At 36.9% G+C, this 19,717-nt stretch overlaps 1 protein-coding gene across 2 annotated transcripts in view; it reads right to left on the reverse strand.

Annotated features, from left to right (window-relative positions):
• The window catches only part of MAGI3 (membrane associated guanylate kinase, WW and PDZ domain containing 3), a 289,692-nt gene that overhangs the window by 21,009 nt on the left and 248,966 nt on the right, over nt 1-19,717 (reverse strand). For both annotated transcript variants that reach the window (XM_017524272.2, XM_017524274.2), the window contains exons 12-16: nt 18,146-18,302; nt 15,607-15,698; nt 13,723-13,915; nt 11,219-11,407; nt 5,647-5,832 (exon numbers count right to left, since the gene is read on the reverse strand). In XM_017524272.2, the coding sequence (XP_017379761.1) occupies nt 5,647-5,832; nt 11,219-11,407; nt 13,723-13,915; nt 15,607-15,698; nt 18,146-18,302 (817 nt within the window). The remainder of the gene's footprint in view (nt 1-5,646; nt 5,833-11,218; nt 11,408-13,722; nt 13,916-15,606; nt 15,699-18,145; nt 18,303-19,717) is intronic.

Consider the following 19,717-nt stretch of genomic DNA (forward strand, 5'->3'; position numbering starts at 1 on the left):
GTACCATGATAGGAGAAGACATCTGCACTCTCTAAAATAAAACTGTACTACTGAAGTCCATGTAATTCAAGAGCAACCACTAAATATCAACAAGACAGAAATTCCACAAGCATATGAAGAGATGCTCAAATTCATGGGCAATCAGAGAAATGCAAATTAAATAACGAGACAACAATTTCATCCTTTAGCCTAGCAAATTCAAAAGCTGATAATACCAAGTACGGGTGGGGAAGTAAAGGTATAAGAATCCTCAATGTTTTGCTGGTGGGAGCATAGGCAGATGCAACAATTATAGAGAACAATCTGACAGTACTAAATAAAGCACATGCATACCCTCTGTCACTCCCAGAAATTCTCACAATGTTTTTTATTTTTTAAGACATAAAGTCTCTGGGTTGGGTGTGGTGGCTCACGCCTGTAATCCCAGCACTTTGGGAGGCCGGGGTGGGCAGATCACCTGAGGTCAGGAGTTTGAGACCAGCCTGGCCAACAGGGAGAAACCCCATTCTACTAAAAATACAAAACTAGCCAGGCGTGGTGGCACATGCCTGTAATCCCAGCTACTTGAGAGGCTGAGGCAGGAGAAGCAATTGAACCCGGGAAGTGGAGGTTGCAGTGAGCCAAGATCACGCCATTGCACTCCAGCCTGGGCAACAATAGCAAAACTCCATCACACACACACACACACACACAAAAAGACAGATAAGATCTTGCTATGTTATCCAGGCTGGCCTAAACTTCTGGGCTCAAGTGATCCTCCTGTGTAGCTCAGACTACAAGCATGTGCCACCAATGCTTGGATTCTCACACTGTTTTGTAGCATAGGTATGTGAAGATATGTATTGTAGAATTGTTTGTGATACTGTAGTATTGTAAGCAATGTGACTGTCTATAGGGAAGTGGACAGGTTATTTGTGGCAAACACTCATGGAAAACTGTCAAGCAGTTAAAAGCAATCAGTTATGTTCACCCAGCAATGCAGATTAATCTTAAAAGCTTAAGATGATACGATACCAAAGCACAAGCAGTGCCCCTGCAAATAGCTGAAGTTTTCTTCAGCATTAAAACTTTTGTGCATCAAAGGATAGTATCAAGAAAGTAAAAAGACAAATGGAGAACGGGAGAAAAATAGTTGTAAACCATGTATCTGATAATCGTCTAGTATTCAGAATACATAAAGTCATCTTACAATTCAACAATAAAAAAGACAAATAACTGAGTTATAAATGGCAAAGGATTTAAAAAGACATTTCTGTATGTAAAGAAGATTTACAAATAGTCAATAAGCACATGAAAAGATGTTCAACATTATTACTCATGAGCAAAAATGCCAATCAAAATCACAATGAGATACTATTTCACACACACTAGAATGGCTAGAAAACAAACCCCCAAAACAGAAAATAAGTGTTGGCAAGGATATGGGGAAATGGAAGCCTTATATATTGCTGGTGGGAATATAAAAGGGTGCAGCTGCTGTGGAAAAGAGTTTGGAAGTTCTTCAAAAAGCTAAACATAGCTACCATGTGACCCAACAATTCCATTCCTAGGTATACAACCAAGAAAAATGAAATCATAAACCAACACAAAAACCTATGCACCAGTGTTCACAGTGGCATTATTCACAGTAGTAGAAACAACTCAAATGTCTATCAAATGATTAATAAGCAAAATATATGTATGCATAATGAAATATTATTCATTAGGCATAAAAAGGAATGCAGTACTGATAAATGCTACAATTATGATGTACCTTGAAAACACTTTGGTAAGTGAAAAAAGCCAGACACAAAAGGCCACATACTGTATGATTCTATTTACATGAAATGCCCAGCAAAGCCACAGGACAGAAAGTGGATTAGTGGTTGCCTAGGGATGAGGGTTTCGAGAGTATGGGAAGTGACTTCTAAGTTTCTTTCTGGGGCAAAAAAATGTTGTGAAACTAGTGGTAATGATTGCAACACCCTGTGTATATACTAAAAACCACTGAATTGTATATTTTAGAACAATGAATTTTATAGTATATGAATTCTATCCCAATTCAAAAGAAAAAAGAAGACGCAAGAACTAAATGCCATGAGGAATCCTGGATTGGATCCTAGAACGGCAAAATGACATTAAAAGAAAACAACAACATGGTTGTGAGAAAAACCCAGTGTAAAATCTCTAACAGTTACATAACTCAAAAAGAAATGCCAACACACAACAAAAAATGTATTTTAAAAGACGCACAAATAAAATGCAGTACATAACACATACAAGAATGTTTGCCAATGGGAGCGGTGAGAGAAATGAGAGTGGAAAACGGAGACAAATGGGAACAAACAGACAAATAAACTGAAAACAAAACAAAGTTATTGCAACACTACCAGAATCATTCCAACAGGAGGGCTTGGTAGCCTTTGGTAACTTATCTTCACTCTTAAAATTACAAGATCTGACAAAAAATTAGAAATCAATTTTGAAAAATTACATAATTTAAGGCTTTTTTTTTTTTTTTTTTTACAGTAATCAGGAACTACCAGACATAGTAAATTTATGTTCTGTATTTAAAAACAAGATACATGGTGGAGGAAGAGGTGGTGGTGTTGTGGGAATGCCATATGATGGAGAACAGTCTCAAGTCCTGGCTACAGTTTGAAAGTCTTTTATGAAATATGACACTTGCCTTACCATTTCCTTGGCAACATAGGCACAAATATTAAACAGCATCTAGCAAAGGGGGAAAAAAAGGATGGAGGGACCAAGAGTTGTTCTTTTTCTAGGTAACGGTCTTTTACCTGCTGATAGGGAATGGCTGATGGGGAGAGGGGAGAAGCATCAGATGGGAAGCTCTGGGGCCCTGGGGTATTGATCTGAATGTGTGGTTTCTGAAAATAGCTTTAGAGTTATAAATATTCATTTGACTCTTTAGTGCAGTTGATAGATTTTATACTGAATTTTATGAGAAAACTGGAAGGCTTACAAACTCCATGAATGAGATCTTTATGGACAGAAGGGGGATTTTCTGTTTTTTTCCTAAGAAAAATAAGAGATTCTGAATGTTTTCATAGTTTAAAAAAATCCTAGAGTATAATAAAATAATGTGTGAACACTGAAATGTGATTTTACATATAAAATGTGGCTGTATTTTAAGAGGCTGCGCCTGCATATGAAATATACTTTAAGTATGTATCTGCTATGGAGCTTCCCTCCACCCTTCTCTCTATTTCTCTGAACATGGACTGATGTTATACAAGAAATGTCAAGTGTCTGTCCACAAGTGTTTGGGCCAGAATGTGAAAGGGAACTTTTATTCTAAGAAAAATTATGAACAATCTTGGATAATCTTTTAGAGAAAACATCATCAACATTAAACAGTAATTTTGGGGGGAAAAGTTACTGAGAGAAAGAAGTTATTTTTTTCCTAACAAACTATCTATCCCAAGGCTATCCAACGTGTGGTTCATTGACGAGATACATAGATATTGAGAGTAAGCATTTAGAACATTTTTTAACCACAGGCAATTCATCTAACTGCTCTGTGACTCAGTTTCCTCATCTACAAGAATTGGAAAACAATAGCGCTTACCTAGGACTATTGTATTAAATTAGTTAATATATGTAAAGCATTTAGGACAGTGCCTGTCACATAGCATACACTTATTAAATACTATAATTATTTCCTTGGGAAGTGAGATTTAAACAGAGACTGGAATGAGGGAGCCAGTCATGTAGGTAAAATAATAACTATTAGATGAGCACCGTAGGGTATTTATGCAGTTTATGTACATTTTCACCTTTAACCCCTGGTGGTAATCCTGAAACAGATATTACTACTCCAATTCTACAGTTAAAAAAGTGAAGATTAGAAATATTAAGTGGCTTTTTTCTCATATAACTAGCTAATGGGTATCTGTGAACTTTGTCAAAAGCCTTACTTCCTTTATAGGGTTTAAATTGCCTCTGCTTAGGTAATGGCACAGAAGGCCTCAGAACTAAAATCTCCTGACGTTTACTTTGTTCGCTCATTGGTTTACTCATTCCTTCTTTCAAAAAATATTTGTTGGCCAGGCACATTGGCTCACGCCTATAATACCAGCACTGTGGGAGGCTGAGGCAGGAAGATTGCTTGAGCCTAGGAGTTCAAGACCAGACTAGGCAACACAGTGAGACCCCATCTCAAAAACAAACAAACAAACAAAAAACCATTAAAAATTATGTAGTCCTAGCTACTTGGGCAGCTGAGGTAAAAGGATCACTTGAGCCCAGGAGGTTGAGACTGCAGTGAGCCACGACTGTACTACTGCACTCCAGCCTCGGCAACAGAATGAGACTCTGTCTCAAAAAAAAAAAACCTGAGTATTTAGTATCATAGTCAACCAATGTTTTTTGTTTACAAAGAGCAGAACATTTAAATAGGGATACAGTTACATGAGAATGATAATGTACAGAGATAGGAGGTGCTATGGGAGTCGGGGTGAGGGAGGAAGGCCATGTGCACAGAGGCCAGTGAAGCCCAGCTTAGAGACGGTATGGAGACAATACTGGGAGGTACATTTAAAAGGCAGGCTGCGCAGAGAGTGGGGAAGCAGTGGAGCTTCTACAAGAGAGAATTTTAGAAAAGAATCAGCAGAGTCAGGGAAGAGTGTGGGAATGGAATGGAGAAGGGAAAGAACAAAGGCAGGGATGTCATAACATCTTGGAATCCTGCCCAGAATTGGACAGGGCCTAAGGGAGCAGTGAAGTCAATTCATGTCCATGCAGAAATACCCCCTACAGCATCTTGAACAGATTTATGTAATACATTAGAAATAAATATATGAGAATGGTGCAGTAGGAACAGAAACAAAAGGTAGAACCAGGACGTATAAAAGACTTGGAAATCAACTAGATTAGATGGTCACGGGGGAAAATGGAACATGAATACACTTTAGAGTATGAAGAATTTCAACATCAAAGACTACCCTTCATAAATCTGTTTTTGGCTTCTCCTTGTTAGTTTTGCAAAATCATGAAAAATGAGATGACCATTACATAGTGGTTATGTTGTAATTCACAAAGAATATGGACTGGCTCAAAATGGTTCCTAATTAGAAATTCTTAATGATCAAAGGGCAGCTTTACAGCAAGGCAAGACATTAAACATGTTTGTTAAGACTCCAGGGCTGCCAGCGTGTGTTTAATGCCCTACTTACTAGCCATTCCCACACACTCCTTTACCCTGTTTACAAAGCAGCTGCCCAGAACAAAGCCCTGCCCCCAAGGAAAGGCACATTGTGGCATGGGCCTGACATAAAAGACTTGATACCAACAGTGACTTTCTTTGAACTGTTTAAAGGATTTTCTTTCGCTCAAGCTGAGACTTAAGACATTATTTTAAGAAAATAAAACCTGTATTGCCAGTCTCCTTCACTTCTGGGTACTTGCTTCTCTAACACATAAATGGCCCTCACTCACTAGCTGGATTATTCTTCTTGAGCTGCTGACAATTTTATAATAAATTGTCTTTTAAGTTCATTAAATGGAAGTGGTGAAGAATGAGATTGCAGAGTGCATACACAGTCCCCTGCAGTGATTCTGGCAATACTGGAGGAGGCTACTGCCTCCCACCAGCTTTGAGCCTCTTAGATCAGCTTGGGGCAGGCAAGTCTACTGGCTCCTTACCTTCTTCAGCAATGACCCTTAGTGTGACGGTGACACCAGCATCTTTGATCAGCTGAACAATGTTATCATGAGACAGTTCAACAATGGACTGCCCATTCACTGCAGAGATATGATCTCCAACTTTCAGTTTTCCACAGCGGTCAGCTGGGCTTCCTTCTATGACTCGGCCAATTTTATGAGGAATAACTATGGGAAAAAAACCCCAGGTTTTTCAATTATTTAAGGTATCTGCTAGTGTTAGATTTATAATCATCATCATTTGAAAATTCAACATAATAACATCAAAGAAAACTATTTAAAAACATAAGAAAAAAGCACCACATGTCATCATCCTGTCCAATCGCAAGTATTTTCGTACCACTTCCCATTTTGCCCACATGCATGAATACTCTTTACACAGTTGTAATCACAGCATATAAACTTCTTTGCTATCTTCTACCCACCAGAAACCTTTTTCTAATTTTTACATTATCATCCTAATTGTTCTCTGTGTAAGGGCTATTAATCTCACTGATACCATCTGACTGATCATATGTCTCATTATTTATTGTTGGCCATTTAAGCTGCATCGAGTTTTTAGCTATTTTAAAAACTGCTACAGTAAGATTATCTCTGTTTCTGTTAAAGGGGTACTTTCTCCCATAAGGAACCTTGTAAATAAATGCAGGTCAAACTCAAGTTTACACTCACTAGTTATTGGTCAGAAATTCAAGTACATTGAAGTGACTGACCATTAAAATGAATGATACTTAATTCCAAATGAAAATTAATTCCTCTTATTTATGCCTTTAGCTCTTTTTTAAATTTGAAAAGCTGAGTGGAATTGGAACATTATATGTTAAGTGTTAAGACTACTTGACTCATGGATCAAATTCTAAAACAAATGCACAAAGCTGAGTCTAATACAACTGCAAAGACTCTGTGCAGTGCTACTATATCTCTAGCTTGCAATGCTAAGGGCCTTCCTGGATTAACTAGTAAGACACTTTAGGCTATTATTATAGCTTGAAATGAGTTCTCAGATATTCAGGACATCTTGTTAAACAAAGTATTTTCCACCATGCAACAGGCAGCATTCATATTAGGAAACAAATGTTCCCTCTACGTCCTCTGAGAATTTCCTACCCTATGTCAGTAAGCTTAACAAGTACTTGGGCTCCTGCTGACTACTGATTGATATAATTAGGGATAATTTATATTTTTGAATGGCACTGTGAATGATGTTTAATTTCCACAGTAAAACCTGCTACTTACTAGTATTTCTGAATCATATATAGGAGTATGTAAGGGACATTTTAATAGACCTTCATTTGGACTAGAAAGTTTTTTCTTGATGATGATTTATGTTCCTACAGAGAGTGCCCTGGCTCTTCTAGGAATATACAGTGGGAGATTTTATCTTAAAATAGAGTAAGTCAATGTTGGAAGGAAGTGCCTTGTAGCTCTGAATTATGCCAAGCACTTATTATTCTACTTTCCTTAAAAACAAAGTAATTAGGGAAATGCCAGTGCAGTATGGGCCATGTTGTATGCCAGGCATTATGAGAATTCACTAATTCTACAACAGGTGGCACACCAGAAACATACGGCAGGTCATACAGTGGCCCTGTGGTGACCTTCTAAATCAATACCTCAGTTATTCTCCTTCTTACAAAAGATTTACTCAAACATAGTGCTCTTTCTAGATCTCCTGAGAAGAAAATCATTCAGTTCCTTGGCTCACTAAAAGGAGTTTGTTCAGACTTGGGAAAGCATTAAATAGAATTAATCTCTGAAATCTTAGTGGTCCCCTTTCTCATCCTGCGAGCAGTGTGGTGAAAAGAATTGGTGCACAGTGGTATACAACTTTCTAAAGGGTTGGTTGTCTGGGTAAGGGAAGGTAAAAGTAGTCAGATTGCTATCGTCTTAGTATTTATAGCAGTACCACTAAAACAGTTAAAAATAGCAAACAGACCAGTAGAAAGGTAGCTTTTGAACATTGTCTAAATGGACTGGGAAACTGTTCAAGGTAGCCCCTTAGAGTTCACATAACTAGGGAAAAACCTTCAGTCCTGCCTTGTTTTTGTCAATACACAATCTACAAGCATTTGCCATAAAGCAAACATCCATCTTCATTCATCTTTGGTTTCAATCTGTCTCATAGCCTGGCTTGTCCAGATCCTGAGATCACTTTAGTGCTCTTAAAACATTTCTTTTCAGGAAAAGAAAGAACAGTAACTGGAAATGTTCCCTTCTCAAAGAAATCTTTTGCAACCAGAACTGAAAACTATATGATACAAAGGAATAACACTAAAAGCTCTAAGTTAACACTAAAGCTCTAACACTAACACTAAAAGCAAAGCAAAAACTAGCTAAGTCTTTTTCATCTTAAATAGAGGCCTTTTCTAAGTACTCCATTCATTCAGCACTTGGACAAATTGTGAGGATGCTGGACCTGGATCCCTGATCTTTGAAAAAGTCAACAGTAGAGAAACTCAGAATTCTGTAACAGGTACCACAGATGCTACTATGAACTCTTCTTGAGATATACATCATCAGAAAATACCCAAGATGAGGTCCATAAAAAATGACCTGGCCAGGCACAGTGGCTCATGCCTGAAATCCCAGCACTTTGGGAGGCCAAGGTGGGTGGATCGCTTGAGGTTGGGAGTTCAAGACCAGCCTGGCCAACACGGCAAAACCCTGTCTCCACTAAAAATACAAAAAAATTAGCCAGGTGTGTCGGCATATGCCTGAAATCCCAGCTAATCAGCAGGCTGAGGCACAAAAATCACTTAAACCCAGGAAGCGGAGGTTGCAGTGAGCCCAGATTGTGCCACTGCACTCCAGCCTGGACAACAGAGCGAGACTCTATCTTGAAAAAAAAAAAAGAAAAAGAAAAAAGAAAATGATCTATTCTGGCAGACAGGTTTCCTGCCTTTCCACCTGTGCTAACTCCTTTCTGAACGAAACCTTCTCTGTCATACAGTTTGCAGCAAGTGTTCAGTGTCTCTGAGTAAAAGCTCCTCATTTGAATTTGCCCCAGGACCCTTTTCCTGTCTATATGTGAAAAATAAAATTCTAAGAAAAATACTCATAGGCTTCAACATTTTATGAGATTATTAACTAGCATTTCAGTGAAATTATCAATTCTGGTTTTATACATTGACTAAAAATCTCATGTATTTTATATAAAATTCATCAACAACTTGAGCTTAATATACCATTCATCCTGATAATTAATGAGCTGCAAATACTCATTTCCTGCCACATGTTAGCTGCTACCTCAATCTTACATTTTAATTGGGCTTTCTTTCCCATCTCATTATTAAGTATTGATGAAATTCTAAGTTTTTTTTAAAAGAAAAGTCAAGAGATGGTGATAATTTTCTAAATAATAATGATGGTGATAACAATGGCAGCAGAAGCTATATCAGGCAAGAGCAGCTAACATTTACTGAAGGCCTCGGCTAAGGGCTTCACATACCCTGGCTCCTTTAATCTTCACATTCATGAGACAGGGAGTGTCTACCATCCTCATTTTATGGAAGAAACTTGAGCTCTTTGAGGGAAAGTAATTTGCCCAAGATCAGACAACTATTAAAAGATATAAGCAGGACTTGAATCCAAGTTTGTCAGATTACAAAACCCAACACTTAATGACACTATCTTATACAGAGATGAAGCATATCCATAAGTAAAATCATCAAAATAGTAAAAAATGATTTAAACAAGGAAATATAAAACTACTTAAACATTTTAAAATTTTTTTAAATTTTCAAATATATACATATAAAATACTTAATAAAACATATTTAAGCAATGCAACTTATTTTACTGAATTCCTCTATATAGCTTAGTTTTACGGTGAACACCAGACTCTCCCCAAATTTCTGTATTACTAGAAAGGGAGTATCTTCAATATAGAAGGTGGTTAGCATTTATCTACTGAAGTAATCTACTAGATTCTAGATTATCTACTATCTACTAGAGTAATACTCTTTCACTGTTTTAGTTAATCTGAGTGCTTGGGGTTATTGCATGTTATAAGATTGACAATATCATTATCCTAAATGGTTATTTGTTTTTGGAAGTACTGACTTCCAATGATACAACATGAAAACCAACTAAAAGCTGCTTTCCCTTCATTTTTCTGACACAGACCATGTAATCATCCTCACAGCATCAGTGACAGTTCCAGTTCCAAGTGTTACCATGGCAACTGCTTTGGGAAAATGGAAACTAGCATCAGTGAGCAGGGACCTAACACTATAGCAATAACTCATCCATGTCATGGACTCTTTTTCCCTTTATACACTTGCATTAATTTTAGCAAGGTTTTTGAAGATTGATTTGGCTCAGAACACTCTCCTAAAAGTGTTTTCTTTTTTTTAAACTAAGATTTTAGCAACCTTAGCAACTTGGTCAAAAAGGATCTCACTATCCAAAATATAATCAAACTGACTTGTAAAGGCAAGAGCACATTTTCTTGTGGTCAAAGATTTTTATCATTTGACTTGGAACTGGTCATCATATTCAACTGGATTTTATAATTATATTAAACCTTACTTTATAGAAACATCAAGACAAATATTTCATTTGCTGAATCATAATAGCCCTGAATATACTGGATGTAATCCCTCCTTGATGATGGAACTGATATAAATACATTCATCCTTCTGGATTAGAATATTCTGTTAAACTCGATTCAAGATATTTAGATTCATTTTCCAATTGTTGACAAAATTTTTATGTTTTAATGAAACATTTATAAAAGTTATGCCTCTTATCATTCAACAAGGATAATTTATAGCTGGAAAATGACAATTATTATTAAATAATAACATGAAATAACTAAGACATATTTGGGTCAAGATTTTTCTTTTTTTTTTTTTTTTACGGAGTTTCACTCATGTTACCCAGGCTGGAGTGCAATGGCGCGATCTCGGCTCACCACAACCTCCGCCTCCTGAGTTCAGGCAATTCTCCTGCCTCAGCCTCCTGAGTAGCTGGGATTACAGGCACGCACCACCATGCCCAGCTAATTTTTTGTACTTTTAGTAGAGACAGGGTTTCACCATGTTGACGAGGATGGTCTCGATCTCTTGACCTCGTGATCCACCCGCCTCGGCCTCCCAAAGTGCTGGGATTACAGGCTTGAGCCACCGCGCCCGGCCGGGTCAAGATTTTTCTATTAATCTGCTTTGCTTCTTCTCAATTGCTTCTAGTATTTCTTTTCTACATACATGATTTATTCTAATTTTCAAAACCTATGTCCCCATTTAAAAAAACTCAGCATTATACCTTTCATTAAATCCGTATCTATGACATACTGTCTCAGTATAACCTTGATGCAAATGGAGCTACTGAAACTTATTAAATATTTTATGGAATCTGAGATGATAGATAAACCTGAAACCTGGAAGGTTCGGTTCAGATTACCTAATTTTGAAAATAAGGATAGTATTCACCATTCTTAAAAAGATAGGTATCTAAGGGACTTTACATAGTTCCTAATTATTTCATAAACTCCAGTGGGAGCCTCAGAAAACTGGGCTTGCAGGGAGAGACAATAAGAAAAAATAGTCCTTACCTCCTGGAGGTGGTTTGTGTTTGGAGGTGAGGATGACAAAGCCAAATCCTTCATTTTCTTTTCGTTGCAAGACAACATCATAGGCCTCCTGGGGTGCGGGCCTGGCTGGGACCTCTGCCGGGTTCAGGCGGGGAGACCCATTCTGTGTTGAAATGAAGGCCTGAGAGCTGTCGTCCTCAGGCTGTTTTTCTATAATAAACATGAGCAGTTTTGATATTTCTGGAACATCATAATTTCTTGTGACTAAAGTGTTTTTATGGTAAGCCTCTCACAGAGAAATTCAGTTTCTAGTAATATAAAGAATAGAAAAGCAGCCCCATATGTGAGCTTCGGGCATAATCTAAGTGTAGATGTAGGCAACAGCAGTCCATCCAACTTCCCAAATACTCAGAGCGGATTACTGAAAAATACATACAATCTCAAGTTACCCCATTTTTTTTTTTTTTTTTTTGAGACAAGGTCTTGCGTTGTCACCCAGGTTAGCATGCACTGGTGTGATGTCAGCTTATCACTGCAATCTCTGTCTCCTGGGTTCAAGCAATTCTCCTGCCTCAGCCTCCCGAGTAGCTGGGATTACAGGTGCCTGCCACCATGCCTGGCTAATTTTTGTATTTTTAGTAGAGATGGGGTTTCACCATGTTGACCATGTTGGTCTTGAACTCCTGACCTCGTGATTTAAAGGAAGTTTTTCAAAGCATCTGTGAGATCTGATAGTAAAAAATTGCTTCTTAAAATTATTTTAGTTCCATCAAGTTTTATAACATGGACCAATAATTTTAATGAAACATATAATGAGGAATGACACAATGAACTTTCTCTAAAAATCAATTATAAATATAATTTAGTTCAGTGACTGATATTCATTGATGTCTGTCTTAGAGGTGAAAGCATCAGGGCAGAAATGCTGCCCCATTATAACAGTTTGCTATCTGTACACGATTTGTCTTATATGATGTGTTTGCAATGGCAGTTTCCTGAGTGCTGATGTAAGACGAGTTCATCATTAGCAGTTCTCACCGTCTACCTCCCCAACCCCCACCCCACAACTTGCTGGCGGCACATAACAAGCTGTCCGCATGAACAGCAAACACTTCTGGGCATAGATAGGGTCATATGAAATTTCTGACAAATGGTTAGTTAACATATACCTTTTTCTGCTCTTCAAGGATGACATCAGAATTTGAGAATGACACAAAGTTAGTCCTAATTTATTTTTAAAAAGGGTATATTTTTAACCACAACACACTGCAGTTGTGGACATATTCATAAGGTCTCTTTTGTCTGAAAATTTACATGGTTTTAAGAATATGTTTTAGAATCTCAACAAAATGCCACCAACATCCAATTATTATTGAAAAATAATTTTTTTCCAAAATGCATGGTTAGAATAAATTAGCTAAAATGTCTCCAATAACATCAAACTACTATGAAACTTCATGATTCTTTCCAGGGAAGAACCAATTTGTAGATTGTATAACATCACAATTTTACTGTAAGTAGTTACATTTGGCCTCCAGCACAACCAAATTGAGGTGATACTGCATTACAAACAGTATGCATCTCTAAATGCCTGGTTATTTACCAAAGGAGGCAGGTTTACTAAGGGTGGCAGGCCTTTACTTTGAATGTTGCAGTAAAAAATGCAGTGCCTCATTTTTAAGAGTGATATAAATATTCATCCAGTTCACAACATTTATTAATGTCCACTTTGTACCAGACAGGTACTCTTCTAGGTGCTGAGGATACAGCAGATAACTAAACAAATAAAAATTCATAACCTTCATGAGGCTTATGCTACAGAGTTATATTTTTAGTATTTTAAAGTGGCAAGTATTCTTTGTATATTCAGCTAGTGGGATATCATGGTATGACTAATAATTTTGTATTTGTTATTTAAAAAACAAAACAGATTTAGGCTGGGCACAGTGGCTCATTCCTGTAATTCCAGCACTTTGAGAGGCTGAGGTGAGCAGATCACTTGAGGTGATCTGAGACCAGCCTGGCCAATACAGTGAAACCCCGTCTCTACCAGAAATATAAAAACTAACCATGCCTGGTGGCACGTGCCTGTAATTCCAGCTACTCAGGAGGTTGAGGCAGGAGAATCGCTTGAACCTGGCAAGTGGAGGTTGCAGTGGGCTGAGCTCGCATTACTGCACTCCAGCCTGGGTGACAGAGTGAGATTCTGCCTCAAAAAAACAAAACAAAACAAAACAAAACTGGATTTAAATCAATACTCCCATCTATAATGCCATATTGGCAAACTGCATCAATATATAAAAATTATCTTAATATAGAAGCCCAAAATTTATTTTTTTATAGTAGTATTATTTCCGAATCCTTTTGTCCTTGCATGTCCTTCCAGAGTGAGTCTCTGGATCACACCAAATGGGTTATCTTATATACTACTGAGTGTAATAAAATAACCTGCAAAACTACACAGGACATAGACTAGTACCTTTGTTTCTTTTTTAACTTTTCAGAATAGGAACAAGTTCACATACCTCCATAAAAGATCTTTCTTCTGACAGTTAATAACACATGGCCATTTCGAGCAGCAGTTGTCATGAGGTCCAAGACTTGTTTGTGTGATTTCCCTTTAACAGGAATTCCATCAATGCACATTAGTTCATCAGCTGCACGGAGCCGACCATCTTTCTCAGCTGCTCCCAGAGGAATAATAGCCCCAATATATATCTGATAAGATGACAAAGTATAGGTTGGTCCACAGTCTAAAGTTTAGCGGAAGAGTTAAGGAATTCCTAACTTAGCATTGTGCAAAGCAACAGATTTTTGCAGTTCAGCTATGAAAACAGTCATATTTTAGAAAGGTATTATCTGAGGAAGTGTCCATTCTCCAACATGGCACTCCAAATAACCACACCGTACTATGTAATCCCTTCTAGATTCTCAGGGCTGTGTACAATGAAGACAGAAAATACAAAGTTGTTCAATAACTCAAAAAACACCACTGTTATCCCCTTCATTACAATGAAACAAAATATGAAACTCAGAAAATATAAATCTGCAGAGTAGCTATTAAAAGTCTGTTCAATGTCATCAGGCAAGATTTTCTACATACTGTTCACAGCAACTGGGATCATGCTCAATGGTACTCTCATCACATATGACTAACGGTACAAGTTCAGTATACATAGCAAAGAAACATTTCTTGTTTCTAATCTCAATGGGAACAGAGTAGCCTGAAGCTCACTTGCATCTAAGTGAAAAAATCTGGTTCATTTTGCTCACTAGCATTAGAATCCTATAATTAGGCAATCGTGAATGTTTGGACTAGTTTCAGACCTGTTAAAATCTCACATTTAATAGAAAAGAAAGGTTTCTTCTAAGTTGTTTGAGACAAATTCTTAAAATATCTAAGTGAACTTTATGAATATCAACAAAATAGGAAGCAATAAAACAAAAATATAAATACTACCAAGAACAATCGAAGTAGCTAGTATTTGTTCTACGTAGGGCAACCTGCCTTAAGCTTTTTGTGTGTCCAATGACTATTGCAATTGTAAGCAGTATGACCAATTAGAACAAATTTATACTATATAAATCAAATGTTTTATTCAGAAATAGGAAGAAGTCTATCATTTTCAAAGATTATTGTGCTTCGCCTAACTTCTAAACGTAATGTAGCCTTTCATAATATTATATAAAAGAAAATGCAAACATGTTCTTAAAAATTCTATGGAACACATTACTTCTTTGTTATTCAAACCAAGAGCAAAACCTAGAAACAAAACCCCACTACATTTGTTCTCTAAAACAAGTTTATATGAGAAGCATGTGTAAACAAAATCCTAGACTTTAAATGCTTTGCAAATATAACCCTTATGCCTCTGGACAAAAATATTAATTATTTTATATTCCTCTAGTTTCAAAGGTAACAGATGAAATGACATGCAAAGTACTGAGCATGAAAATGCCAACCTATTAATAAGATTAGGTGAAATAATACGCACAGGCTCATGCCAATCATTTATGGAGCATTCAGAAGATAGAGTAATAGTGGGAAAAAGGACATGGGATTACAGGTTTTTTAGAGAAGGAAAATGTCTTAGGCTTTGTTTAATGAGGGCCAAGAAAAATACAAAGTTAAAATAAGCTTCATGTAGTTAATCACACCGAGAAGTAAATAAATTAATCATTGTCTAATTTGCAGCTGACATATTGCATTTTCACCCAGTTTTTAGCCTCAGCTACACCACAATAACTAAGGGACTGTGATACTAATAGAAACGCAGTTCTTCCTCATATGAATGAAACTGTTAGAGAAAAAAACCCAAAGAACAAAACAAAACACACCACAATCCACCAAATCACCACTCAAAACTTTTGAACAGGAAACAGCCATGTTCCAAAGAAGTGACACTTACAGACTGGTCAGGTCCATCTCCTCCTAGCACTCTGAAGCCAAATCCTGACTCTTGTTTTCGAAGAAAAACATCCAAATCTTTGGTGTTTGGTGCTAAGGAAAATTAGAAAATATAAAATAAATATTTTGATTTATTTTAAAAGGATTAAAACAAAACAAAGTTCAATATTTAGTAGGATATTATAGAGTAACTCAATAAACCATAATCTCAGAACTTTTTAATATGTGAAAATTTGCACAGGAGTGTAACACACACAATTCAACTATAAATCCTTGTTTTGACTCTAAACAAAACTGTATCAAGACTGTTTAGAAACATTTACTCTCATTTCCATGTACTCAGTATTACACTACCATTAACTTCTAATGCTGTCCAATCAATATTACAATGTTAAATTCAGAATGATCAAATTTGAGTTTGATATTTGATAGGTGCAAATGACCTAAGTTAACACTTGAGTAAGGTACTTTCAATCTTAGGAGTGCCTGTAAAATATCTTATTTCTGCTCTCAAGCTAATACCTTTCTCTCAGAAAAATATTCCATATGAACTACTTATCTAGCCTAGTTTTGCAAAATGATAGCATGTTAAAGGAAAATAAATAACAGCTAACATTTATGATTAGCCCCATTTTCTAGGTGGGAAAGCTGAGAGTCTAAGTAAGTTGGCCATTGTCACATAGCAAATGGTGAAGCTGAGATTTAAATCCAGATTGATTTCCAGGGTCTAATCTCTTAATCTATACTATCCTACCATCAAAGGATAAGTTGTATTCCTTAGAATATTAAGTCACAAAAATCTGTTTCATGACTAAAATTTTTTTCTTTGGGAAAATATTAATGTTATTTATAAGTAAGAAGTATTTACTAGAAAGAGAAAAGAAATAAACATGTCAGAGAACTATATAAAAAGTGAGATCAGTAAATTCCTGATAATATTCTATAGAAGCAATATCTTTTGATATATACTTCCTATCAAAATTGTAGAACTTTAGAGATTAAGAGAGTACGCTTTGGGAGGCCAAGGCAGGCAGATCATGAGGTCAGGAGGTGAGGACCATCCTGGCCAACACAGTTAAATCCCGTCTCTAATAAAAATGCAAAAATTAGCCGGGTGTGGTGGCACGTGGTGTGGTGGCACGTGCCTGTAGTCCAGCTACTTGGGAGGCTGAGGCAGGAGAATTGCTTGAACCTGGGAGGCAGAGGTTCTAATAAGCCGAGATTGAGCCACTGCACACCAGCTCTGGGCAACAGAGCAAGACTCTGTCTTGGAAAGAAAAAAATAAAAGAGTCGTGAGTTCAACTCACTTATTTTATGGGAGAGGCCTGCTGGGACTGCAGAGTTTATACCAGTATTAATAATGTATCAGGCTATAAATGGAAAGTCTGAAGAAAGGGATTCTACAGTTATGCTAATTTAAATTATTGCTTTGCTATGTGTATATCTAGTTTTCATCTTTCTAAATATGGCTTGAGATTATCAAGATGGAGTTCTGCAACTAAATAAACATAAAGTCAATTACATATATATTCCACTTGTACATATCGTTTCCAAGGTAGATTTACATCTATTTCTTAAGAACAAATAAATAAAAAAATTATACCTACTTAAATCTGCAATTTTATTGGGAAAAGATTTATCATTAGTAAGTGAATTAGTAGGAATATGCATAATTTCTACCTTACGCCTTCTCTCTTTTTATCTCTCAGCTGGACTCCTTTAAGGAGTCAACTCTTTAGTTTCCTCTTTAAATTGCACACACTTCCTCAAATTGCATACACTTCTGATTCATCCTTCATACTCTTGCCAGAGAAACCTTTCTAAAACATAAAACTATGTCTTCCCCATAGTTAAAAGCATTCTGTAGTTCTTTGTTATTTATATGGCCAACTGCAGCTCCCTTAGAATTGGCCTTCCACAATCTGTTCCTGCGCTCCTCTGTGACTTTCCTTGCCAATTGCACCGAGCCAAAGTGAACTACTTGCAGAACCCAAGTCATGCAAGGTCAGTGTGCAAGTGCTATTCCTTCTTTCCCTTTTATCTGCCTCATAGACACTTTTTGATCTCTGATGACTTAAAGCTTTGCTTCCAGTATGAAGCTTTTCCTGACACTTCCTACTGCCCATACTGATAAAACTGAATATTCCTTCTTTGGATCCCAATTTATCCATTTCATTTTTCTATCACTGTACCTGTTAGGCTTATTATGTGTACTTATTTACATACTATTTGATTACATATTTGTCTTTTCCATTTAGTTCTAATAATATTTTTGGGTTTGGGTCCTATGTAACCTATTTATCTCTGTAGTCTAATTACCTAGTATGGCATCTGGTAGATAACTAGCACCTAATAAATGATTTTGAAAAAATGAATGTGTGAATGTTGAATATACATGGAAGAAGTCCAGAGTTATATTAAAATGGTAATGAAGGAATAACTTTTCAAAATGCTTTTGAAAGATGGGAAGATCCAGGTCTAAAAAAAATACAAATTTATCTTGTTACATGTTCTCCTGAAATATTCCACAACTACTTACGTTTATCTTCATATAAAGTCTTAGATTTCAGGTAGACCTCAGAAGGATCCAATTTTGGGGATCCTGATCTGATAATGCTGGGTGGAAAAGGCATAGGCTGGGGAACAGGCTCATTTATGGTCTCCAAACTTCCTGAATTTTCCTTTTTATCTGTTTTCTGAAATGGAAAAGGGCCTTACTTAATATTTTTTTAAAAATCAGATGGTTGATTAATTTATAAAACTGGTATCTGAAACGGATATGTCAACTGATTATAGTTGTATAGGTGGCAGAATCAAAGGCACAGCAGATTTATAGTTATAGGAATTTTCATTTTCATAGTCATGTGTATTTGGCTGAAACATTGAACCTAAATTAGAAAAAAGTTTATAGTGATATCAACTAAAGAGTCTTAGTCCTACATTTAAACAATTTTGCCCTTTTCTCTACCACCAAGACACAAATTGACTTTGCGATGAAGAAAAATAGAAATACAACACAAGGCAGCATTTCTAAGTAAAGTAAGAGGGAGATTCAGAGAATATCTTCATAAAATTCTTGGCATGACCCACCTCCCACTCACTGAGTTTAATTTCTAAGGAAGATATTTAAGATAATACTCTTTCTAAGAAAACAGGAGAGGTTAACTCTACTTTAGGTTATAAAGATGGCACTATGAAAACTCTGCCTGACCAATTCACATATATCAAGAGAGAGAAAATGTACCATGCAAGACAATTAGATAAGGGAAAACATAGTAGCATATTTTGATATTTTTCCTATTTAGATAGAACTTTCCCAAAATAACAGCCAAGCAAAATGACTTCTTTAATAAAATGTTAAAAATGAAATCCAATAAACAGCCTAGGAAATATGGCTTTGAGATCAGCTTGTTATCTTGAATTATTGTTAGGCAAGGGAGATTATGGATGCTTGTGATCATTAACAATGACTAGAATGCAGAGGCACCAGCTTGTCAGGGAGTTATCAGGGGTTAGCCACTGCCAAATGTTGTGCTAGAGGGGACGCTTCAATGACGTAGGCCCAATCAGAAGGCAGAGAAGCTAACAGTAGTCTCCTGCCCTTTCCCTACATATCCTACCATTCTGTCAGAAGCAGTTAAAGGTCATCAGGCCCTTCCATCAATTATAAAGCATTAGGCTCACTGCAGCTGCAGTGGCATCCATTATGAAACAGATATGGTGACACAGGAGTTAAAATGATTACTAGAGGAACCAGAGAAATGCAGACGAATACAGTACAATATGAACTGAACAATTTTTGTTCACACTGGATCAAAGTAGTATAAGCAACCAATTAAAAGGGCAGGAGCTAGCTGGGCACAGTCACGCTTGTAATCCCAGCACTTTGGGAGGCCGAGGTGGGCAGATCACCTGAGGTCAGGAGTTTGAGACCAGCCTAGCCAACATGGTGAAACTCCAACTCTACTGAAAATATAAAAATTAGCTACGTGTGGTGGTGTGCACCTGCAATTCCAGCTACTCGGGGGGCTAAGGCACAAGAATCGCTTGAACCTAGGCGGCAGAGGTTGCAGTGAGCCAAGATCACACCACTGCACTCCAGCCTGGGTGA

This window comes from Cebus imitator, unplaced genomic scaffold, assembly GCF_001604975.1.
Source record: "Cebus imitator isolate Cc_AM_T3 unplaced genomic scaffold, Cebus_imitator-1.0 Scaffold32, whole genome shotgun sequence".
Lineage (NCBI taxonomy): Eukaryota > Metazoa > Chordata > Mammalia > Primates > Cebidae > Cebus > Cebus imitator.